Source organism: Globicephala melas, chromosome 1 (genome assembly GCF_963455315.2).
Source record: "Globicephala melas chromosome 1, mGloMel1.2, whole genome shotgun sequence".
NCBI classification, from domain to species: Eukaryota; Metazoa; Chordata; class Mammalia; order Artiodactyla; family Delphinidae; genus Globicephala; species Globicephala melas.
Genome location: NC_083314.1, coordinates 165,620,965 through 165,645,826, shown reverse-complemented (window position 1 = coordinate 165,645,826; position 24,862 = coordinate 165,620,965). Strand labels below are relative to the sequence as shown.

The following is a 24,862-nucleotide window of genomic DNA, read 5'->3' as shown; positions in this document are numbered from 1 at the left end:
TTCCAAAATGATAGTTGTATCATCACTTCTGAAAGTCTGATGAACGTAAGCTTCATAACCGGATTTGAGGAAGTAAGAGGGGCAGAGTCCTCCAAGGGGAGTCCTGCCTTTGAGAGACATGCCTTTGCCCCCGATTGCGAATGAGGTGAGACTTTAATTTAGGCCTCGTTTTCCTCACCCGTAAAGTGGGGTTAGAAAAGTTATCAGGATCCCTGGAGTCCCTCCCAACACTAATTTTCCAGGGCAGGAGATTCTTGCTCTGATAAAGGCCCCAAACCCTCCGGCTGAAGTTCATCCTCCGCGGGGCCGGCAATAGGGACGCGTCCCCTTTAAGGAGCCAACTCGCCGGCGGCGGCGGCCGGAAGTGTTGAAGCTGGGCCTGGCGGCGGCGGTGGCGGTAGCGGCCGTGGCGGCGTCTGCGCATGCTCCGTCGCCCGCCCGCCCTGGCCGCTCGCCGCCCGCCCGCCCGACGGAGACGGTGAGGAGGGGGAGGGGTGGGCGCGCGGGCGCGGGCGCGGGGTGGGGTGGGGGCGGGGGGGCGGGCGCGGGGGCCGCGCGGCGGCCGGCGAGGGCGGGCGGGCGCGCAGGGGGCGGGGGGCTCCTGCCTCCGCGGGCGCCTCCCCACGCCCTGTGCGTGCCGCCGCCGCCGCCGGGGAGCGAGCGGACGTCGCGGCGCCGCGGGGGGGTGGGGGGACGCTGCCGCTGGGTCCGCCCGAGCAGCCGGGCCGCCCCCAGCGCGGCCGGCCGCGGCGCCCGGGTCCGGACCCCGGCCGAGAGCGGCCGGGGGCCGGCGAGCCTGGCGTTGGGGGGCCCCGGAGCCCCGGACCGAGGGGCCCGGAAGTCCTCGGCCGAGGGACCTGGAGGGGCCGGAGCGACTCCGGGCTGGGAGGCCCGAACGCCCAGGACCCTGGGGAGGGGTCCGGGGATCCAGGGGTATCCCCAGAGGCGGGATCCAGGGAGCACCAGGCCCTTCGATGAGGAGCTGGGGAGAGGCCTGGGTCGAGCTGGGGAGAGGCCTGGGTCGCGCTCAGGCTAGGGAATAGTGGTGAAAGTGGGGCGAAGGGTGAAGGAAGCCCGCTGCCCGCCCGAGAGTATCCCTGGGAGCCTTGGGGTGGGGAGCAAGAGCAGAGAGTGGGTTGCTGAAGAAAGGAGGGTCCACGTTTCACCCGGGGGCGCGTTAGAGGCCTCGGCCATTCAGTCCAGGGGGAAAGAAGCAGGTGCTTCCCCGAAGGCGTGGTGACAGGTCCGGTAGTGGGAGCAGGGGACAAGGAAGAAGAGCTCTAAGGGGAAGTGAGCAGGCCCTTACCGTCCCCTAGATGAGGGGGCGGTAAGAAGACACCTCAGAGCCTCCAGAGGAAGGAATGAGAAGGGTCCAGATCTGTGAGAGAATAACAGCTGGGAGTACCTCCTGATATTATAGGTGGAGAGCAGGGTGATCTGGTCTGTCGCGGGTGGGGAGACCCGTGTTTTTGAGGACGGGAGAGAAGATAATTGGTGGGAAGAAGGCTAAAGTACCCTTGCTTTCTAAAATGACAGGGGAATTGGCCTGCTGTCTTCTAATTGAGGGGCAGGAGAGGTGAGGGCAGACTCTTGCTTGAAGGTCCTGGAGTGTGATCCACCCAGACTAAGGCACAAGTCTTGACTTAGGGATCAAGGGAAGGCTTGGCCGTCTAAGAAGCTGGAGGAGGCCTGCATTCTCTTCTCAAGATGTGAGAAATTCAAAAACCCTTCCTAACAGACACCCGGGGCCTTAACTGGTGTCTTGTTTAGGAGAACCTGGAAGTGGCATTTTCCTCCTTAACCTGGAGGATTAGGAAAAGGGAGGATCAGATATTTCGAGTCTCACAGAGGATTCTTTTCTCTCTTGGGGAGACTTCTTCATTAAATGGACTGACTCCCCTAATTTGTCAGCCTTTTATCAATTATGTGTATTTAAATTAGTCTACTGACTTGATGACTTTTGTCATTAGTTGTTAGTCAACCACTTATTCATATTTACTTCAACAAACATATTGAATAGCCAACTTGTACTCAACTTCATTGGGATAGTTTGGGCTGTATTTTGGTCTTGTCCTAAGCAGAAATCTCCTCAACTATAGTACGGTGACCCTTCAAAAAACCCTTTTACTGTCAAGCAGATTTGGAAAAGAATACAATAAAATTCCTAGTAATGAAAACTGAAAAGATTGAAATTTAAAACTTAATTTAAAAAAAGAATAGGGCTTCCCTTGTGGCGCAGTGGTTGAGAGTCCGCCTGCCGATGCAGGGGACATGGGTTTGTGCCCCAGTCCGGGAAGATCCCACATGCCGTGGAGCGGCTAGGCCCGTGAGCCACGGCCGCTGGGCCTGCGTGTCCGGAGCCTGTGCTCCGCAACGGGAGAGGCCACAGCAGTGAGAGGCCCGCGTACTGCAGAATAAACAATAGATTTGACACACTTGAAGAGAAAAATCATGAAAGGGAAGATAGACATGAAAAAACAAAACATTCACACACCCACAAAAAACCCTTTTATGCTATTGCTTCCCTAAACACCTATGTAGTGGTCACCAATATGTGACTTATCCCAAACTTCATTTGCCCTGGCACTTTTCCTCACAGTGGTCCTATGTAGTGATCTTACTGGCTTCATTACATCTGGTAGCACCCTGGATCACCTACTAAATACATGAGGAGGAATAAAGGGAAAAAAAAATCCAGGAGTTTTGGCCTCATGTAATAATAAAGTTTTAACTTGGAAATTTCTTAAGAATAGACCACACAGTCTACAAAAATTACAGTGAAGTATGGAATAAATACATTTTGGAGTTAGAAAATTTCAGGATATCTAGTATTTCTGTTAGTCCATTTCAACTACCAATTCTGATGTTCCTATGATCATGTGACACTTATGCTTACATCTTGCCATGTTTTAAACGATTTTCAGGACACAAAGTGAATTTAATCCAGAGTAAGTCAGATTATCATATGTTTAGTTTTTTGATAGTTTATGTGAGTAGTCGTGCTTACTTTCAAGGTGTCTTATTTGTCTTTGAAAATAGCTACAAATAATTCTTCCTTTGCACTTAAGTTTGACATATTTCCTTCATGTGTGCTCCTAGAATTACAGAGTGTTGTGTGATTCCACAATGAATACTCTAAGTCCCCTTCCATGAAATACCCAAAGGAGCAACTCACTCATCTTGCCTTAGGAGTTTTGGTTGCTATAAACAGGAGCTACTTTTCAGTTTACACTCAGCTCGAAGAGATGACCTTGCAATTAGCCAGTGTAGTCTGTAGAGCTGATTCGGGTTACTTGCTAGGAATATGGTATTTAGGATAATAAGAGATATGCAACCCAAACTTGCTTCTCTAAAGAATGTAAGAATTGCCATGTTGGACCAGACCTGTGTCTCTGACTGATACTGAGAGATATATCGTGGATGATTATAATTATCTTCGCTGATAAATTCTCAGAAGGTTAGAGAAGCAGCCAGAACCTTCCTCTTGAGTTCTGAGGTGTGTGGGGGGTAAGGAGTATATGAGTTCTTATTGAGGAAAGTATTAATCAAGAAGTTAGTCTACCACTTATTCAGAGTATTGTAGAGAGGACTCAACCTTAGGGTAGAAGGTTGAACTAGAAGCATCCTAATTCTGCTTCTCTAACCCATTAATTTACCTATGCTATTAATTTTTTAACATTTAAACCATTTTTTTGAAATAAATTCCCTACGATTGTTACATGCTAAAGTATTACATCTTTTAAATTCATTAAATATGTAACAGAATAGTGCTTGACAACAAACAAGTGTCCGACAGTTGTTAGCTGTGATTATTTTAATTCACCCTACATTTCTTTTTTCACCCTACATTTTTATGGTTCAAACTTTGACGATATCTATTGGTTCAATTATTCTAGGATTTGATGGCATTTTATACTTCATCATATCCGTTTTGGCTTTTTCTAAACTCAAGGGTCCTAATCATTTAGGTTCTATTGCTGGCAGCCAGCCACACCAGTCCACTGATTCTCTAATCCCCACCCCCGCCAGTTTTAAACCTTCAATTTACATAAGTTTATTTATTTATTTATTTATTTATTTTTGCGGTACGCGGGCCTCTCACTGTTGTGGCCTCTCCCGTTGCGGAGCACAGGCTCCGGACGCGCAGGCTCAGCGGCCATGGCTCACGGGCCCAGCTGCTCTGCGGCATGTGGGATCTTCCCGGACCGGGGCACGAACCCGTGTCCCCTGCATCGGCAGGCGGACTCTCAACCACTGCACCACCAGGGAAGCCCAACATAAGTTTAGATTGTATATTGTAGTATCTTGCAATTACTTTTTTTCTGTACTATGTGACAGTGTCACACATCTCTTTCCCTTCTGTAGCTCCTTAAGAGCAGATAACATCCCTTTTCATATCCAGGGAGCCTAAGTCTGTGTCCGATGTGGAGTAGGGACTCAGTACATATTGGCCATAATGATGGGCAGTAAGCAAGGCAGCTTAGCCTGAGCTGTCTAAGCAAATTTATATCCCCTCAGTTAAAGATGAGAAAATTCTAGAAGTCTTTTAGGGTAAAGTGAGTTACTCATTGCACAAAAATTTATTACATACATGCTATGTGCCAGATTTTCTTAGGAAGTTTTAGGTGGGCAGTTTTGTAAATAGAAGTCTGATATTTGAAAACTATTTATTACACTCGAGAGTCCTGGGCACTGAGCTAGCACAGGGGAGCCTGTTGAAAAAGAAAAGCTATCCTTTCTCTGCCAGGATGTAGTCTGAGGGGGAGAGGCTGACAAAGGGGGTTGATGGTTGTGACGGGGATGCTGCAGGCGCTGAGGAAGCAAGAAGACCCTCTCAGATCTAGTCAGGGATGTCACAGATGGCCTCTCTGAGGAAGCGATGTTTTAAATAAGTCATAAAAGTTTAGCAGTGACTTGCCAAAGAGGAAAGAGAAGAGAATTCCCGGTAGAGCAAACAAGTGTGAAGGCTCAGGTGAGGAAATATGGCGTAGTTGAGAAATTGGAAAAAATGCAATGGCAGGAGCCCACAATGTGAGAGGAAGAACTGTGAGAAATGAGGCTAGCAGGGTGGGCAGGGGACAGATTTGGTGGGTTTTGAAAGCCATATTAGGGTCTTTGCACCTTAATAGCAGCAAAGGGAATGCACTGAAGGATTTTTAAGTGGGGGAAAATGGCCTTTAGTAAGATGACTTTGCTCTGTAGATAATGAATTGGAGATCAAGACCAGAGATTAGGGTACTGATGAGAAGCAGCTGGAAAAATCCAGGTAACAGTGTGGTGGCTCAGAATATGATGATGGCAGCACAGATGGAGAGTGGGGGTTGGTTAAAAGAGATATATAGGTGATAGAATGGATAGGATTTGGTGGTTGGTTGGATTTAGAAAGAGAAGAAAGAGGAGTCAAAAATAGCTCCTTAGTTTCTGGCTTGAGAAAATGGGTGGAGGGTAGCACCATTTATTGAGGCAGGAAACATAGGAGCAGGTTTGAGAGGGAACAGGCTTTCAGTTTAAGGTGCCTACAAGATATTTTAAGAGGCTTTTAGATATAGGAGGTGTTGAATCCAGGAAAAAAGTTTGAATGTGAGAATCATAAAGGACAGAAGTCTAAGTCATATATGAGGAATTTTAACTAGGTCAAACACAAACAAAAATTGATTGAACCAATGTATGTCACTGCCTATGATGAGCAAGGCTGTGGGAGACAAGATTTTTATTTTTAATTAAAAAAAATTTTTGGCTGTGCCACTGCATGAAAGAGGCAAGATTTTTAGATAAGCAGCACCTGTCCTCACAGAGAGTATAGTGTAGTCATGGAGGTAGATGTCTATTCAGTTAACTGCAGTGCAAGGCACAGTGTGATAAACACTAGAGGAGAGCTGCAAGCAAGTATTGGGGGACCTCAGAAAAGAAAGTGGTTTGGCAGTGGCTTTGTGGAGGAGTGAGCTTTGAGCTGGACCTTGAAGGGAGAAGGAGATGTGGTAGAAAGGAGTTTTGGGCTTATGGAATAACAAAGGTAGAGAAACCTGAAGGTACATATTACATGTTCAGAAATCTGTGGGAGGTTGGTGTGGCTGGATCTTAAGATTCTTGGGATACTGTAGTTGCAGATGAAACTGGGAAAATTTGGGGGCCAAATGAGGGAGATTTTGAGTGCCATGTTAAATGTGTGTATTATAGGCAAACAATTGCTGTGGCAGAGCTGAAATGTGGATTCGGTCATCTGAGTACTAGTTACATGTTCACACTTGCATCCATTGTCTGTCTAAACACAGTTCAGCACAGTCCTAATCATCTTCAAGTACTCACATATCTAAGTAAATGGAGTGTTCTTATCCATATTCTCTTAAGTGACTCTTTTCAGCTGTGAAGACTAACAGCTGCAGAATAACTTGGGGCCCTCTGAGTTTTCATTAAGATTGAGATAATGCTTTGAGTTACTTTAGAGTCAAGGAGTTTGTGGTACTGGACAGTGGTTTCCCTAACAGCTCCGCAGGGGAGATGTCAGGCAAGGCCCTATCTCCATTCAATATGAGGCAAAGAGGTATTAAGACGTTCCTGGAGGTCATACAGTTGGATTCAGCATCTATTAAAAAACCACACGATGCGAACCATCTTTCTTTTTCCCATACAACTTAGTTTAGTTAGCAGATACTTATTAGTATCTGCTTATTAGTATCTACTCACAAAGGACAGAGCACTTGATGAGGTATAAAGGCTGGTTGCAAAGAAAACAGATGATTCTTACTTCCTAGGAGCTTAGTTTGGGATGGAACTAGTGGTGTGCTGTAAACCAGCTCTCTAGAAGAAAAAATACCCTGATTTGTAATGTTTGTCAATTTCTGTGGTGTATATTCTCCCAGCAACTGATTTCAAGCTACCAACTTGATGTCACTAAACTTGGAGTTGGGAAGAGATGTGCACAGTTGGTTCTCAGGAGCTGGTAGAGCTGGCTCCAGCACACCACGGGGTGAATCACACATACTAAGAAAAACTATAATAACAAGTGAGTACTAAGGCATTTCTGGAAAGATCAGAGCCTATGTCAGCCCCTTCTCACAGTTCCCATCTTTTTCAGAGGACCATGATCTGCAGGATGCCCTGGGAATTAATAGTTATTATCTTGGTGTTCCTTTCCTATGGTTGCCATCTTTTCAAACCAGACAAAGTTACTGGTGCTTCTTGTTTCTGACAGCAGCTCCAGCTATCTGACTTCATGTGAAAGATGGCTAATGCGGAAGTGAGTGTCCCAGTGGGGGATGTGGTTGTGGTACCCACTGAAGGAAATGAAGGGGAGAACGCTGAAGATACCAAAACCCAAGTGATCTTGCAGTTACAGCCTGTGCAACAAGGGTAAGTGACTAGAGATTTGAATATTTTGAAAAATTTGGGAGGTTCAAAGAGTGAGGAAATTATAACTTTAAGGTGATTTAGCATAATGGAACATTCAACATCAAACTCTCAGAGCTAAGTTTTCATCTCTATAATGTATTGTGTGCTATATTTGTCATTCAGTACTTACTACAACAGTTTGCTGTTTCCTTGTCTCTCTCCGTCTTCTCTACTGTGAGTTCCTTGGGGGTAAGTTACATGGTTCCCTCATCTTACTTATCCACACTGTTTAGCACAAGGCCTTGGTACATGTTTACCAAAAGACAGTGTATTTAGAGTCAGAGGAGACTAGGCAACTGTAAAATTATTCCTACCAGAAGTTCTCTGGACCCTCGTGGATGGGCAAATTACTAAGCTTAGTCTATCAAAAAAATATTTATCAACCACCTACGATTACACAACGTATTTCAAAGGTGTTGAAAGAAATATAGCACATGGTTCCAACCATCATGGAGCTTGTAGTCTAGTTGTGCAAGGCAAAAATACATGTTTATAAATAAAGAGATCACTTACATGGCAAAACCTAAGAAGTGCAGAGTGGCATGGTTAGGATGTGCTTTTGAATTCAGAGGATCACTGTGAATTTGAAAGAAGATATAAGATTTTTTGGTGGTCTTGAAAGTTAAATGGGAACTAGATCTGCAGAGGGAAGCGGGGGGTAGTTATTTAAAATAATTTTTTTTTATTTTTAAAGTTTTTTTTTTGTCAAATATAGTTTTTTTGGTTTTTTGGTTTTTTTTGGCTTTGCCGCGTGGCACGTGGGATCTTAGTTCCCTGACTAGGGGTGGAACCCATGCCCCCTGCATTAGAAGCATGGAGTCTTAACCACTGGACTGCCAGGGAAGTCCCAGGGGGGTAGTTATTTTATTTTGGGGAATGTATAAAAGGTTCTTCAAGGATCAGAAGTGTTCTTGGGCAAACATATACAGTTGGCCCTCTGTATCTGTAGGTTCCGCATCCACAGATTCAACCAACCTTGGATAAAAAATATTAAAAAAAGAAAAAAATCCAGGAAGTTTGAAAAAGCAAAATTGAATTTGCCACATGAAAGCAACTATTTACATAACATTTACATTGTATTAGATATTATAAGTAATCTAGAGATGATTTAAAGTATATGGGAGGGACTTCCCTGGTGACTCAGTGGTTAAGAATCTACCTGCCAATGCAGGGGACACAGCTTCGCTCCCTGGTCTGGGAAGATCCCACTTGCTGTGGAGCAACTAAGCCCGTACGCCACAACTACTGAGCCTGCACTCTAGAGGCTGCGAGCCACAACTACTGAGCCCGTGCACCACAACTACTGAAGCCCGTGTGCCCTAGAGCCCACGTGCTGCAACTACTTAGCCTGTGCTCTAGAGCTCACGAGCCACAACTACTAAGCCCATGGGCCACAACTACTGAAGCCCGCTTGCTCTAGGGCCCGCGTGGCACAGCTACCTAGCCTGTGTGTTGCAAATACTGAAGCCCACGTGCCTAGAGCCTGTGCTCCGCAACAAGAGAAGCAACTGCAATGAGAAGCCTGTGCACCTCAATGAAGAGTAGCCCCTGCTCGCCACAACTAGAGAAAGCCCATGCACAGCAATAAAGACCTAACACAGCCAAAAATAAAATAAAAAATTTTAATAAAAAATTTAAAAAATAAAGTATATGGGAGGATGTGTGTAGGTTATATACAAATATTCAGTACTATGCCATTTTATAAGGGACTTGAACATCTGTGGATTTTGGTATTTGCAGGGGGGTCCTAGAAGCAATCCCCCACTGATACCAAGGGATGGCTGTACTCCAATTCCAGTCTACTAAGTAATGTACCTTGCCTTAAAAATTTCTGGAGAAAAACAGTTAACCTATCTTGATAATTTAAAAAGCTTTTTAGTATAGAAAATTTCAAATATACCCCAAAATAAAGAAAATATAATGACCCCCCATGTAAGCATCCATCACCCAGCTTCAACAGTTATCAACACATGGCCAGTCCTTTTTTTTTTTTCACATGGCCAGTCTTATTTCATCTCTACATCCACCCACTCCTGAATTTTTTTGAAGCAAATCCCAGACATTAGTATGTATCTGTAAAAGATAAGGACTTTTTAGTTTTTAAAATATAAACATAGTTTGCTGACATTTCTGAATATTGTTGAGCATGAAGGAAATATTCTAAGGTCTATAAGGGAAAGTTGATATAAATAATGCCTAACATATAGCCTATAGAGTGGTTTAAATTTTTATTGGCACCAACAGATTATGCATGCTTATTCAAACTCAGTTGTTTGGTAATTTTGTTTGATACACATACACATACTTGTAGTTGTTACCTTTTGAAGTAGGGTAACATCAGGAAGAATTAAAGGGCAGGTTTTTTTTTTTTTTTTTTTTTGCATTACGTGGGCCTCTCACTGTTGTGGCCTCTCACTGTTGTGGCCTCTCCCGTTGTGGAGCACAGGCTCCGGACGCGAAAGCTCAGCAGCCATGGCTCACGGGCCCAGCCTCTCCGCGTCATGTGGGATCTTCCCGGACCGGGGCACGAACCCATATCCCCTGCATCGGCAGGGGGACTCTCAACCACTGCGCCACCAGGGAAGCCCAAGGGCAGGTTCTTTAGTTCTCCGCAGCTTTATTTTCTTTTTCTTTTTCTTTTTTTTTTTTTTTTAGAATTTATTTTCTTATGGAGTCATCATTTCTTCTGTCTTTCCTAAAGTACTCCAGTTGTCATTTGTCCTATCCCCAGTAGAGACAGAAGAAACTTCTCTGCTACTTAGAGACTTAATTCTTTTGAAGATTTGGTTCCACTTATTTTTCTGTTTGTCTTTTTTATTTTCCAAATGATATTGCCTTTTCTGGAAACCTCTCATTGCTTGCTTAGGTAGAGGATCTTTGTACAACATATATTGACTCCCCACTCCACTGTTTACACTGAATTTTAGTGCATGAGCTAGTGAATAAACATTTTGAGGTATTACATTCTTTTTTTTTTGAGGTATTGCATTTTGAGATGCCTGTCAGTTGATTTTTCTAGTTGTATTATTTTATTATTTGAATATTTTATTGCATTTTAGCCTCATTTTATAAAAATGAGCAGGGTACAAAAGCAGTGATTCTAGTGATAAGAAATACTGGTCTCATAATTTTAATACACTTGAGACAAAGATGGAAATCATCAGGTGTCAGTCTTCAGCCTCATCACACTTAACCTGCTTGGCTACAGTTCAAGTATGAAGGAGAGAAACAATCAAAGACTATATATGAATTGCTGGGAATAAATTGGTAAAGATTATATTTAAAAGGCAAGAAATAATTAGGGATTTTATATAAGTATTTTTAGATTTCAATATATAATTCCTCTTGTCCATCTTTTTAGCTTTTACATATATGACATTTAATACTGTCTCAAATTTTCATCATATACACATTTTCAGGAATACATTGTGAAGCAAAAGTAGAGTGTCTGGTAACAGTCTTTTAATATGAATACATAGAACCTGATGTGTAAGGTGATAATTTCATAATAATACTAGATTGGTTTTTTCTTTTTATAAATTTATTTATTTTTGGCTGTGTTGGGTCTTCAATATTGCACGCGGGCTTTCTCTAGTTGCGGCGAGCAGGGGCTACTCTTTGTTTTGGTGCGTGGGCTTCTCATTGCAGTGGCTTCTCTTGTTGTGGAGCATGGGCTCTAGGTGCATGGGCTTCAGTAGTTGTGGCATGCAGGCTCAGTAGTTGCATGGGCTTAGCTGCTTCGCGGCATGTAGGATCTTCCCGGACCAGGGATGGAACCTGTGTCCCCTGTATTGGCAGGCGGATTCTTAACCACTGTGCCACCAGGGAAGTCCCTAGATTGGTTTTAAAATATGTCCACATTCAACTTTTTAAAAAAAACATAGATACTGAGGTACTCAGGTACTAAGATACTAAGAAGACTTTTAATTCTGGGGGTTTTTCAACAAAGAAGGCTTGTTCAGCCTATGCTTTCTCTTTAAAAACAAAAAAAGATGGTTATTAACTTTTTCAAATAAAACCTTTAAAACATACTTAAAAAGTCCTCAGGAGGAATGAAGGTACTAAGATTCCATCACCATTCTTGGCTTTCTAATTCATTTTGGATTCATAACAGAGTTTTTAACAATGAGATCAGGGACTGGTGATTTTAGTATTACATAAATTTACTCAGTGTGCTGAGTGGAATAGTTCAATTTGAGGAGTAGTGACCTTACTTTCCTTATCATGCTCATATCCCTCCCTAGTAGTAAGTTTTTTTTTTTTTTTTTTTTTCTGTGCTACGCAGGCCTCTCACTGTTGTGGCCTCTCCCGCTCCGGACGCGCAGGCTCAGCGGCCATGGCCCACGGGCCTAGCCGCTCTGCGGCATGTGGGATCTTCCCGCACCCGGGCACGAACCCGAGTCCCCTGCATCGGCAGGCGGACTCTCAACCACTGCGCCACCAGGGAAGCCCCCTAGTAGTAAGTTTAAGGCCTTAGGAAGCTGTATAAACTCTTTCAGATCTGTAGGGTACCCATTAGTTTATGTAATAATCCCACATTCCATTCAATTAATCAGAATATCTTTCCTTATCATTCAAGATAAAAAGAACTTAACTCTGTGGATTTTCAGTTTTCAGTGAATTAGAATACAATGATGTAGACTTAACTTTAAAACTCTAGTAAACATAATTTTACCTCACTTCGATTATTCGTAAGGTATGTCGGCATCTCATAACGCCTTAACATTTTAAACATCTTTTATGATTTTTTACCATAATCATAGTAGGTATAGAGAATTAGGCTAAATCCATCACTATCCTGAGTTGCTTTAGAAAGATTTTCCCTGATAAAATCTTGTTTGACCGTAAAAATATAGACTATTCCCTGACTTCCCACCCCAAGTGCAATTTTCTGGTTGTTGAAATTATGTATAGACAAGAATTTATTCTTTTAAAGAATTTTGCACATACTGGTCAAGTTAGAATGAGCTTATCAAATTTACTTGAAGCAGTGGTTTTTTTTTTTTTTGGCCACGCTGCAGCTTGCCAGATCTTAGTTCCCTGACCAGGGATCGAACCTGGGCCCCTGGCAGTGAGAGCGCCGTGTCCTAACCACTGGACTACCACGGAATTCCAGAAGCAGCAGTTTCTCATGTGTATCACATTCCTCATTCATTTACCGGTCATTTATTATGTGCTGTGCCATGTTCCAGTTAGCACACGACATGCCAGGTATACAAAATGAATAAAATGTAATCTCTGCTCTCAGGGACATTTTTTTTTTTTTTTTTGCACGTGGCTTGCGGGATCTCAGCTTGAACCCGGGCCATGGTAGTGAAAGCCTGGACTCCTAACGACTAGGCCACCAGGGAACTCCCTCTCAGGGACCTTTTTAGACTATGCCCAAGGAGAGAGAGAGACAGGTAAACAAGTATATAGTATGAAGTGTTATAGTTGTTGTGACTAAAGTACAGTTGCATCACAAAGAGGAAGTGGGTGATTATACTGGAGGATTGAGATGGAAGGAAAAGCATCATACAGGCTACTCATTGAAAAACAAAAGATGGGGAAGGATGTTCTGGGAAGAGGGAGAAGAGCAAAAATAGACGGTGTAAAAAAAGGTGGCAATTTTGGGAACTACAAATAGTTTGGTATGATTGGGGCTTGGATTGTCTGGTGGGATTTGGTGAGAGATGAAACCAGGGGCCAGATCTTGGAGGGACTTAAATATGATATTAAGGATTTGGGTCTTTATTTTAGAAGCATGGAGAGGATTCTTGAAGGGTTTGGAGGAGAGTGTTACATGATCACTGTGGAAGGAATATAGAAGATCAGGTAGATGCAAGGAGACCAGTTCAGACTAGAGATGATGCAGCCTGAATTAAGGCGGTAGTAGTGGAAATAGACAGGGAGGATGGCTGGTGTTAAGGAGATGCATCTGGCAGGACTTGGTGACTATGTGGGAGTTGAGGAGGAGGAAAAGGGAGAAATTCAGTGTAATTCCCAGGCTTCTGTTTTAGGCTGCTGTGTGCTGGGTGGTGCCATTACAAGGATGGGGAATATAGGAAGAAGAGTAGTTTGGGAGGTGGGAGAGGAAAGAGAACTTGGTTATTTTAGACATAATGAATTCAATAAAGTCCTATGGGATATCCAAATGTATGTATTTATTTATTTAGCAGTTAGTTGTGTCCTGGTGTGGAATTCAGAAGGGAGGTCTGTGCTAGAGGTGTCACCATGCAGGTGGCTAATCACTGATGCAAAGGAGATTATTCAGGCAGTGCTTTAGGGTAGCAAGTGCAATAATTAACATGTTAGGTTTATTATAGAAATTGAACAAAGGATGTCAATGTATCATGTTAGGTATTCTGAGCCCATTTCTTAGAAGGTTGAAACGTTTTGGAGAGAGATTTTCCTTAAGTGGTACCTCTAGTTACTGCTAGTTACGTTGGGCATAATGGCTCTCTTACTTTTTTTTTTTTTTAACGAGCTTCTGCTCATGTCTGTAGTTTGATTACGGTGACTTAAAAAATGCTAAAGTGTAAAAATGACTAAAGTTCCTAGATTCCGACAAGGGACATCAATTCTTTGGTCAGCAGGTTCTTCCTGGTTTGAACTAAAAGTATTACTTTTTAGTCTTATTTGGATAAATCTACAATGTGACTTAATCTTATACTTGAAGCAGCACTTTATGTCATGAGCTTTTAAAGTTAGGAAGGGAAAAGTCTGGTGTAGAAGAGTAGCAAGTGGCGGTGTAAATACAGTAGCAAGAGGAACTTTCCTTTGGGGTGAGGAAAGTTGTTGATTCATTTCCATGGTAGTAGCTGCTAAGCAGTCCCGGGCAGCTTAGAATTTAAATACATTGGGGCACTAGTCAAAGCACTAACATCGAGTTGTAAAGTATATTATTTTATTCCTTTTCAGATAGATTAAAACAAATTTTTTAACCCCATGCTGTGAATATTAATTTTTTCATGATTTATGTAGTTTGTTTATCGATGGACACTTTTACAACAGGATTTATGAAGCCGGATCCGAGAACAACACGGCAGTTGTGGCAGTAGAAACTCACACGATACACAAAATTGAAGAAGGGATTGGTAAGTCTTTTTGTTGTTCTTGTACTTTTTTTTTTGGCCGTACCTCGAGGTATGCAGAACCCGTGCCCCCTGCAGTGGAAGCGAGGAGTCTTAACCACTGGACCACCAGGGAAACCCTGTTCTAGTACTTTTGACCTTAGCTTCCTTGGTTGAGATTTCTTGCCTCTTGTGCCTTATTTTCCCCCCCTACGCAGTGCTGTAGCCATCAATCTGATGATGGCACATCTAGAGACACCGCTGCCTAAGATGCTAGGGCTGTCTGTTGATGTTTAACGTGAATTTGCTAGGGTTGCTGAAAAGATTTTTCATCAATAGAAATCCCTCAAAGAAATTGGAGCCTCAAGGTTGAACTCTGTCATTAGGGAAGTTGCTGATGAGGTGTTGATTGTAAGGCAGTGAGTAGAAAGAAACTGAAGTAAGACAAACCTGAGTTTAAATCCCACGTTCTCACTGCTTAGCTGTGTGTCCTTGGGAAAGTCCCTTCACCTTTCTGAGTCCTACACAGGGACAATAGGAAACAATCACTGCCTCACAGGATTGTTTTAAGAACTAAAAAAGATTAAGTCTATAAAAGCACACAGTACAGTCTGGCACATAGTGGGAGCTTGGTAAGAGAGCTGTTATGCCAAACTTCTTCCAGAAGATTCCTAAACAGTACCAACCAGTGTGAACTATTAGCCCCTCAGAGGAACCAGGAGACTAGAGATTCTGAATTAAGCTTTGGGGAAGAGTGTTTGATAAATAAATGATATTTTTTCCATTTTCAAGATGCAAGCACTATAGAAGCAAATGAGGATATGGAAATTGCTTACCCCATAACTTGTGGGGAGAGCAAAGCCATTCTCCTTTGGAAGAAGTTTGTATGCCCAGGAATAAATGTAAAGTGTGTCAAGGTAATTGTCTTTTCTCCTTGCTGGGGCCTATTTTGGGTCTCCTTGTTTTCAAAGGGTATGGTTTTAGTGCCTCTTCTCTCTCTTCCACCATGTCAATGTTTTTAATTTTGTGGTGTCCCTTTGTGTCACAGTAAAAAAAAAAAAAAAAAAAAATAGGGACTTTAGAGTGAAATTGACCTGGATTCAAGTCCCACCAGAATATAAGTCCTTTGAGAGCTGAGAATTTGTCTATCTTGTTCACCATTGTATCCCCAACACCTAGAATAGGGCTTGGCATATTTATCAGTAAATATTTGTTGAATGAATGGAGTCCCATCTCTATCACTGACTAGCTAGGTGACCTTGATCAAGTTATTTAATATTTCAGAGCCTCATATGTTAAAATACAAATAATTATATACACACACAGTAAGGTTGCTAGAAGAGGAAGTGAGATCATATATGTAAAATGCCTTACACTGGTGTGTAATTTGGTAGAGTTTATTAAAAATTATTACTGATAAAAATGAGTAATCTTCATGAGAGCACAATATGGAAATAATTGCTTATTCTGTCTCCACTGGTAGCCACAGCTGACCTATGTAGATAGTAGTCACCATCAGTGGCATCATCCTAGAATCATTAAGAATTACAGAGCTTCGAGGCTTTGTAGTGCTGTTGGTTTCTACCATCCTTATTCTTTCTACCAGATCCTGAATTTTGTCATTAGGGCTGGATAGATTACTTCAGTTTAAATAGCCTTTGCAACATTGGACCTGTCTGCTTGATTCAGGGCATAAATGGATTTTAGATCCTAATCAGTATATTAATCTCTGACCCTCCTTGTGTCTTCTGTAGCTTCGTACCAGGACAGGGCACTGTGTCCAGAGAAGGATCATCTTCTCTAGCACAATAGGGTGGGAGGATGGAGAATACAAGGCTATGACTAAAGATGTCTGTCATTTGGGTATTTTTTGTTCATAACAAGTAGAGTTATGTCTTTCTTTCCCTCTTGGCCTGCCTAAATTAACATTGGATTATTTTGGACTTTACTTTTTACATTAGTTTAATGATCAGTTGATCAGCCCCAAGCATTTTGTTCATCTGGCTGGCAAGTCCACCCTGAAGGACTGGAAGAGAGCTATTCGTCTGGGTGGAATCATGCTCAGGTGAGCTCTGATAGCAAGTTCATACCTTTCAGCTGACTGTGGGGCACTTAATCATGGTGGAATCCAGAGAATCCAGTCTTCTTAATTTGAATTTTTATTCTGTCTGAAGGATTGGCTTAAACAATCCATGTATTATTTGACCTTCATCGACTTGTTCTTAAAATCCCTGTGAGAGAAGAAAAATTGAATTAAATTGACTCTTCCCAGCATCTAGGACAAATTCTTCTGATGTCAGAATGTTGGGCAGGATCTTCTCTGGGCAGAGAAGCTCAGGAGTAGATGACAGTCCAGCTTGAGATCACTCAGCATAGGCAGAGCTAAGCCTGGTGCTAAGAAAGCTTGACAACAACGGAGATGTGGGCTGATGGACAAATCCTGGGATAATCTGGTAGAGTAGAAGGGTGCTGTTTGTAAGTAACAATTATGCACAGCGAATGCAATCCTTGCCGTCACTGTACCATTGAAATAAACTTTATTTGTTTTTTAAAAATATTTATTTATTTAGTTAGGCTGCGCCTGGTCTTAGTTGTGGTGTGCAGACTCTTAGTTGCGGCATGCATATGGGATCTAGTTCCCCAACCAGGGATCGAACCCGGGCCCCCTGCATTGGCAGCGTGGAGTCTTACCCACTGCACCACCAGGGAAGTCCCAGAAATAAACTTTAGAATGTATAGTATCCCCACTCCCATCTCTTTATGCAGCAAGTTTATCATTGTAATCCACCCCACTCCTCGGTGAAATTAGCATTAGTTGGTGTTTCTTGAGCACTCAACTATTGATAGAAAATTTTAAAATGTGGTTAAGAATTAAAAGTTCCCCACAGAACATGTATCATGAGCCTTAAAAACCTCTTACCTTTTGTCTTTAATTTTTTTAAGGAATCTGTCTTAAGAGAAATCTATAGTGCTTGTAGAGATTCAAGTATAAAAGTGTTCATTGCAACATAATTTATGATGGTGAAAATTACAGTCTGCTTTAATATACAATCAGAGTGTATCTAAAGTAAATTATGGCTATCTAAATGTATATGAGTTTATACTATGGGGCATTATGAGGTCATTAAAATATTTCTAAAGAGTTTTTACATGGAAAATGCTTATGATGTAATGTAAGGAAGAAAACAAAATGTAATATCAATTAATATAGTTGTTTTAAAAAACACACATGTAAGTAAATTTAGTAGAAAAAATATGCTGAAATGTTGATATGATCTCTGTGTTGGATATTTTTTTAAAGAGCAGTTGTTTTCTTTATAGTTTTCTGTATTTTCCACAGAAAATGTTTTTTTCTTTACGTATGATTTTTATAGTCAGAGGCATAATTTAAAAAAATTCATTCCAGATGATTTGTGTGCATTAATCAGTAGTTGAATGAAATTGGGGGTGAATACCTTTAAATTTCTTTTTTTTTTTTGTTCTTGGCTTGTTTTATTTGCCCAGAAAAACAAGTGTATGCCAACTTTCCCCAAATGTAAAAGACTCAGAGTGTCTAAAAAATCTTTAGTGAAAGCCAAGTAACATTATAACATAGAGTTTACTGTAATTAAAATACCTCATGGCTTTGCTCATGGCCTATAATAGCGTCTTGTGAATCTAGTTATAAGGACATTTTATAGTGGGGGTTTAGTATAATCAACTTTGCTCTGTATTTATAGGAGAGTTATCTCTTTTTTTTTTTTTAAAGGAAAGAAATGTGCTGAAGTTTTATGTCTCCAGAAGTGGCAACAGATCTTGCTGGTCTACAAGTACTAATACATCAGAATCTAATCACAAAATTCTAATCCCCCTGTGGCATTTCTCATTTGTGCTGGGATATGAGTTAGTCTTTTCCCCTTTTGGGCTTTGTTTCAGTGAGATTCTATGGGGAAATTTAGCTATTGTCAGGAGTATATGTCTAAAACTTAGTGATAACGGGAAATACAAGAGAGTACTCATAATGAGTAGAGGAAGGAGGGAAGAGGAGTACTTGTAAATGTGGGCAGGACCAATGAACATTTTATAGCCCCAATTAGAATTTCTGCAACCTAATGACTTTTAATACTATTAGGTTTCATTAACATATAGAAGGGACTCAGCAACTTTGTCTCTATTTGTCCCTTCAAGATGAAGTGCAGGCTGAATTGGTACTTCTTGTCTCTCTTTGCACAGGAAAATGATGGACTCCGGACAGATTGATTTTTACCAACATGACAAGGTTTGCTCCAATACCTGCAGAAGCACCAAATTTGATCTTCTGATCAGCAGTGCAAGAGCTCCAGTGCCAGGACAGCAGACAAGTGTGGTGCAGACACCCACTTCGGCCGATGGTAGGGGGTAGGAAACCACCTGAAAACCCACTGTGTTTTTCAGTATCACTTTTCCCCTCATTTCTTCTTTGTGTTTCTTTTTTCAATTCTCGAGAGCGTTAATGTAAGGTATGGTAATCTTGGGTGGGAGTCCATGCTTTAGAAAGAACTCTCTTTGTTTTCTCCCAAATGATTCCTATTGGCCAGACCTCCTTCCTTGTTTCTTTATTACAGTGCATGGTAAACGTTAGAAAGGTGATCCAAATAATGCTTATTTAACAGTCTCACTTTGGTGCCACTTGACATATCTTTGAAATCAGATTGTTTTAAAAATCCTTTGCTCTTCTAGTGGCAAGGCAAGCGGGTGGATTAGAACGGAGAACGGGTTTTCAGCTGTTGAACTGAGATGTATCAGAGACAGTGTGTCATTGGCTGGGCTGGACTCTGGAGACTGCTGTAAGGATCAAAGAGCTCTGTCTGTAAGGAATTCAGATAAGCAAGCTGAGGCTTCTTCACAAATGAGATAGGATGGGCACACACTTAACTTCAGTATTGTTGAGCTTGGGACAAGGGCTCTCTAGGAAAGATATAGCCATATGAGGTTATTATTAAGGATTTAGTTCAGCTGGAGACTTAGCACAGCTAAAATTCCTAGATAGAATATGTCTAAACTACTTCCAGGAGACTTATAAATATGCCTGACAGAGACACAAGAACGCTAAAGGATGTAAGGGAAGTATTGTGCTTTAAAAATGACTTATCAAGGTTTCTTTTGGTCAGTCCTAATGTTCTGTGAGTAACCACTGGGTGAGTAGAAGCCAAATCTCTTGGAACCTAAGTTCCTTTCAGGAAAGTGTACAATATCTAGCAGTTTGAATATTTGGTGTTGTGACACTTTCACTTGAAAAGTGAAAAATGCTGTGAAATTATCTACTTCCTTTTCATTTTGCCAAAACTTCTTTACTTGATCATCCATATTGATATTACTTGTTTGCTTGATTATTGATATCCTTCAATGTGGAGAGTCCACACTTGTCTATATTTCTGTCTGGATCAGTTTGATTTTTCTCAATTCTCTTTGTTTAAAACCTTAATATAAAATTGATAGCAGTAGTTTTTTCCTCTGTGAATCTGCTATTCATGGATCTCTTATCTGATTTATTTTGGTCTCATTTCTCTTGCTTTCTTTTACATAGCCTGATAAATAAGTTACAGCAACTTCATGAATTCTAGATGGTTAGTATCAAACATGCTTGTAGTAGGGCTCTTGACTATAATTTTCTTTTAAATTATTTCAAGTCCTCCTCATCCTCACCAAGTCTGGGGCCTGCAGCCTGGCAATCGTGCCCACCTTCTGTCTCTTTCGAAAACATAACTGCTCAGAAAGCAGATTGCTCTTTTGTGATTTTGTAAGTTATCTTTCACTTTCTTTTTTTATTTATTTATTTATTTTTATTTATTTATTTATTTTTGCGGTATGCAGGCCTCTCACTGTTGTGGCCTCTCCCGTTGCGGAGCACAGGCTCCGGACGCGCAGGCTCAGCGGCCATGGCTCACGGGCCCAGCCGCTCCGCGGCATGTGGGATCTTCCCGGACTGGGGCACGAACCCGCGTCCCCTGCATCAGCAGGCGGACTCTCAACCACTGCGCCACCAGGGAAGCCCCTATCTTTCACTTTCTATTCAGAGTAAGAAGAAAGCATTTTCTTTTGCAAGGCAGGTTTTATTTAGGAAATCCAATATTCATCCTGGATTACCTAGGATTCTAGTTTTTAAATATAGGGACATGCAGGCAAAAGATTAGAAAGTTAAATAACAGGATCTCTTTGGCTGTCTGAGATAGAGGATAGTTGTGACTTTTTCATAAAATTCACGGGCCTTCCCTCTAATGGACTGCTTTTAGGTAGCATCACACAGATTGCCATCTCAGAAGAGAGCATGGAAGAGGCAGGGCTGGAATGGAACTCGGCTCTCACTGCTGCTGTCAGCATGGCCACAGAGGAGGGCATGAAGAAAGACTCAGAGGAAATTTCAGGTACTTTCTGTGGGGCTCAGATTTCTTGTAAGGTTTTGTGACTCTTATCACCATTACGATTATGGACACAGAAGACCTCTTCATTACTTGTGCTGGTTTTTCTTGTGCATATTAATACTAATTACAGCTGCAAACACCTTATTTTAATCCAAGCAATAGCCCTGTAAAGTCAGATTTTATGAAGCAATTGAGACTCAGAAAGGGTCAGCACCCTACCTAAGACCAGTCACACAACTAATAATTCAGCTGTTTAACTGAATTCATCTGTTTAACTCTGAAGTCCATGCTTTTTATCCTGTCACACTGACTCCAACTTTGGCCCATTTGTTAGAGAAACCAAGCTGCAAGATGTTAGAAGAAAAAATTAGGTAGCAGGTGGTGTAGAGGATGGTGATTAATGATGATTCACTTAGAGGGGACAGGAGAAGCTTCACATCATCCTTCATTCATTAATTTATTTAACAAATATTTATTGCTGCCTGTTTTTAGCTGGTACTGTTGCTAGATCTAGATAGATGAAAAGACATAGCTTCTGCCCCCAGGGAGCTTATAACCCCACCTATTCAACTGTTTTATTGTTTTTTGGTTTTTTTTTTTAAATATTTATTTATTTTGGCTGTGCCGGGTCTTAGTTGCGGCACGTGGGATCTTCGTTGCAGCATGTGGACTTCTTAGTTGCAGTATGTGAACTCTTAGTTGCGGCATGCATGTGGGATCTAGTTCCCCGACCAGGATTAAACCCAAACCCCCCTGCATTGGGAGCGTGGAGTCTTACCCACTGGACCACCAGGGAAGTCCCTTTATTTTGGTTTTTTAAGTATAGGATTAGAGGGAGTATATCTTTAACTTAATTTAATTTCTTTATTACTTAACATTTAAAATATTATATATTATTTAATTTTAAATTAAATTATTTAAATAAATGCTTTAGTATTTATTAAATATTTAATTTAATATTTTTATTGGTGGAAGATACCTGTTCCCTGTAGCCAGAGGCATGACAAATTGAGGCAATTATCACAAGTCCCTATTTTGCTGCAGAGTTCAAATAATTAGATACCAACTCAGGGAGGCAGCTAGTGTTCCAAAGGCTTTTTTTCTTTTCCCAGAAATAGCCCAATAAGAAATCATTTTGAGGGGGGTTCCTTGGTTGCCTAGTGGTTAGGATTCTGGGCTTTCACTGTTGTGGCCCGTTTTCAATCTCTGGTCAGGGAACTGAGATCCTACAAGCTGCGCAGCACGGAAAAAAAAAATCATTTTGAATCAAAATAATTTTGAATTTAACATTGAAGAGATATGCTTAAGTATATGTAGTGTCCCTTGTTTACCCTCTGTCTTATCCCTCTTTTGCCAGAGGACACTTTGATGTTCTGGAAAGGAATAGCTGATGTAGGACTGATGGAAGAGGTTGTCTGCAATATACAGAAGGAAATAGAGGAGCTACTCAGGGGAGTTCAGCAGCGGCTTATCCAGGCTCCCTTCCAGGTCACAGGTAAACACACTAATCCCAACAATAGCGGTCATTGTAGGCAGATCATGTTAGCCTCATGAAACACTGAGGTATAGGTATTATTATCCTCATTTTACAGAATAGGAAACTAAGGCTCATAAAAAGTTACTATCCAAAGTTCGTAACTAGGGCTTTTTATTTTGAATTGTAAAATTTTTTTTTTTTATTGAGGTATAGTTGATTTACAATATTGTGTTAGTTTCAGGTGTACAGCGAAGTGATTCAGTTATATATGTGTGTGTGTGTGTGTGTGTGTGTGTGTGTGTGTTTAAATTTATTTTTATTTAATTTATTTTATTTTTGGCTGTGTTGGGTCTTCGTTGCTGCACGCGGGCATTCTCTAGTTGCGGCGAGTGGGGCTACTCTTTGTTGTGGTGCGCGGACTTCTCATTGTGGTGGCTTCTCTTGTTGCGGAGCATAGGCTCTAGGCGTGTGGGCTTCAGTAGTTGTGGCACGTGGGCTTCAGTAGTTTTGGCTCATGGGCTCTAGAGCGCAGGCTCAGCAGTCGTGGCACACGGACTTAGTTGCTCTGCAGCATGTGGGATCTTCCCGGACCAGGGCTTGAACCCGTGTCCCCTGCAATTTCAGGCGGATTCTTAACTACTGTGCCACCAGGGAAGCTCCTATGTGTATTTTTTCAAATTATTTTCCATTATAGGTTATTAGAAGATATTGAATATAGTTCCCTGTGCTATACAGTAGATCCTTGTTGCTTATGTATTTTATACATAGTAGTGTGTATCTGTTAATCCCATACTCCTAATTTATCCCTTCCTCACTTCCCCTTTGGTAACCATAAGTTTTTTTTCTATGTCTGTGAGTCTGTTACTGTTTTGTAAATAAATTCATTTGTATTATTTTTTGCTTCCACATGTAAGTGTAATTTGTCTTTCTCTTACTTAGTATGTTATTCTCTAGGTCCATCCACCTTGCTGCAAATGGCAATATTTCATTCTGTTTTTATAGCTAAGTAATATTCCTTTGGATATGTATACCACATCTTCTCTGTCCATTCATCTAATTGATGGACACTTAGGTTGCTTCCATGTCTTGGTTACTGTAAATTGTAAATTGCTGCTATGAACACTGGAGTGCGTGTATCTTTTCAAGTTAGAGTTTTCATCTTTTCTGGATATATGCCCAGGAGTGGGATTACTGGATCATATATGGTAGCTCTATTTTTAGCATAACTAGGTTTTGAACTCAGGTCTGGCATTGCTTTTTCCACAGGTAATTTTTGCCTTGTAAATGGTGCCAGAAAGCAATCTCTCTCTCTCTCTCTGTCTCGATATAGATACAAAGTAGATATATAGAGTCTGAAAATTGGAGAAATCCACCTGGTTTTAGACAGTTCTCATATTCTGTTAGTTTAAAGCCTCCAGAACGATTGTCTGCATTCCAGGCAGAGGGAACAAAGATCTTGAAGTTACAATGAACCTGGTGGGTTCAAAGAATTAGAGAAGCACTGACGTGGCTCCAGTGGACTAAGTAATGGAGAGAGTGGTAGGTGATGAGGTTGCACAGGAGCAGAGGGGACAGTTTAAATAAGCTTTGGTCAGAACTTTGGGTTTTATTTTAAGGTGATGGTAAGCCATCATAGTGATTTTGAGCAGGGGAGTAAAGTGATCAGATATATTTATATATTTTTAATATAGTTTTTAAATTTTTATATCTTTTTTTTTTTTTTTTGGTACGTGGGCCTCTCACTGTTGTGGCCTCTCCCGTTGCGGAGCACAGGCTCCGGACGTGCAGGCTCAGCGGCCATGGCTCATGGGCCCAGCCGCTCCGCGGCATGTGGGCTCTTTGGGACTAGGGCACGAACCCGTGTCCCCTGCATCAGCAGGCGGACTCTCAACCACTGCGCCACCAGGGAAGCCCTAATTTTTATATCTTTAATGGAAGCAAACTCATTAATATTTTCAAGATTATTTCTTCACTTGTTTTGTAATTGAGTTATCACGTTTGACAATTTCTAATGACCCCATGACAGTCTTAACTAATTTAAAAAATTTTTATTTTATTTATTTATTTATTTTTGGCTGTGTTGGGTCTTCGTTGCTGCACGTGGGGTTTCTCTAGTTTGCGGCGAGCAGGGGCTACTCTTCGTTGCAGTGTGTGGGCTTCTCATTGTGGTGGCTTCTCTTGTTGCGGAGCACAGGCTCTAGGCGCACGGGCTTAGTTGCTCCGCAGCATGTGGGATCTTCCCAGACCAGGAATCAAACCTGTCCCCTGCATTGGCAGACGGATTCTTAACCACTGCACCACCAGGGAAGTCCCTCAGATTTATTTATATTTTTAAAAGATCACTGTGGTTGCTGTGGGGAGAATAGATTATATGGGGCAAGAGTAGAAACAAGAAGACCAGTTGGGAAACTCTTGAAGGAATTAGTCCAGGCAAGAGATGATGGTAGCGTGGATTAGAGTGGGTAGTGGTAGACCTGGGAAGAAGGGATCATATTGGGCTTATATTTTGAATGTGGAACTGACAAGTCTTGCTGATGGATTGGATGTAGGGTGAAAAAGAAAGA

General features: G+C 41.7%; 1 protein-coding gene across 10 annotated transcripts in view; it reads left to right on the top strand.

Moving 5' to 3' along the window:
• The first annotated feature begins 431 nt into the window (after positions 1-431).
• GMEB1 (glucocorticoid modulatory element binding protein 1) overlaps positions 432-24,862 on the top strand; it is a 34,364-nt gene continuing 9,933 nt past the window's right edge. Inside the window, exons 1-9 of one of the 10 annotated variants that reach the window (XM_060309041.1) lie at positions 4,266-4,972; positions 5,203-5,266; positions 7,193-7,350; positions 14,353-14,465; positions 15,234-15,358; positions 16,403-16,506; positions 18,654-18,811; positions 20,693-20,824; positions 22,179-22,316. In XM_060309041.1, coding sequence (XP_060165024.1) covers positions 7,223-7,350; positions 14,353-14,465; positions 15,234-15,358; positions 16,403-16,506; positions 18,654-18,811; positions 20,693-20,824; positions 22,179-22,316 — 898 coding nt within the window. In that variant the 5' untranslated portion in view covers positions 4,266-4,972; positions 5,203-5,266; positions 7,193-7,222. Of the gene's footprint in view, positions 479-842; positions 1,710-4,265; positions 4,973-5,202; positions 5,267-5,305; positions 7,351-14,352; positions 14,466-15,233; positions 15,359-16,402; positions 16,507-18,653; positions 18,812-20,692; positions 20,825-22,178; positions 22,317-24,862 lie in introns of those variants that run through there. The other 9 variants (XM_030872122.3, XM_030872115.2, XM_060309040.2 and 6 more) reach the window with 9 other exon arrangements.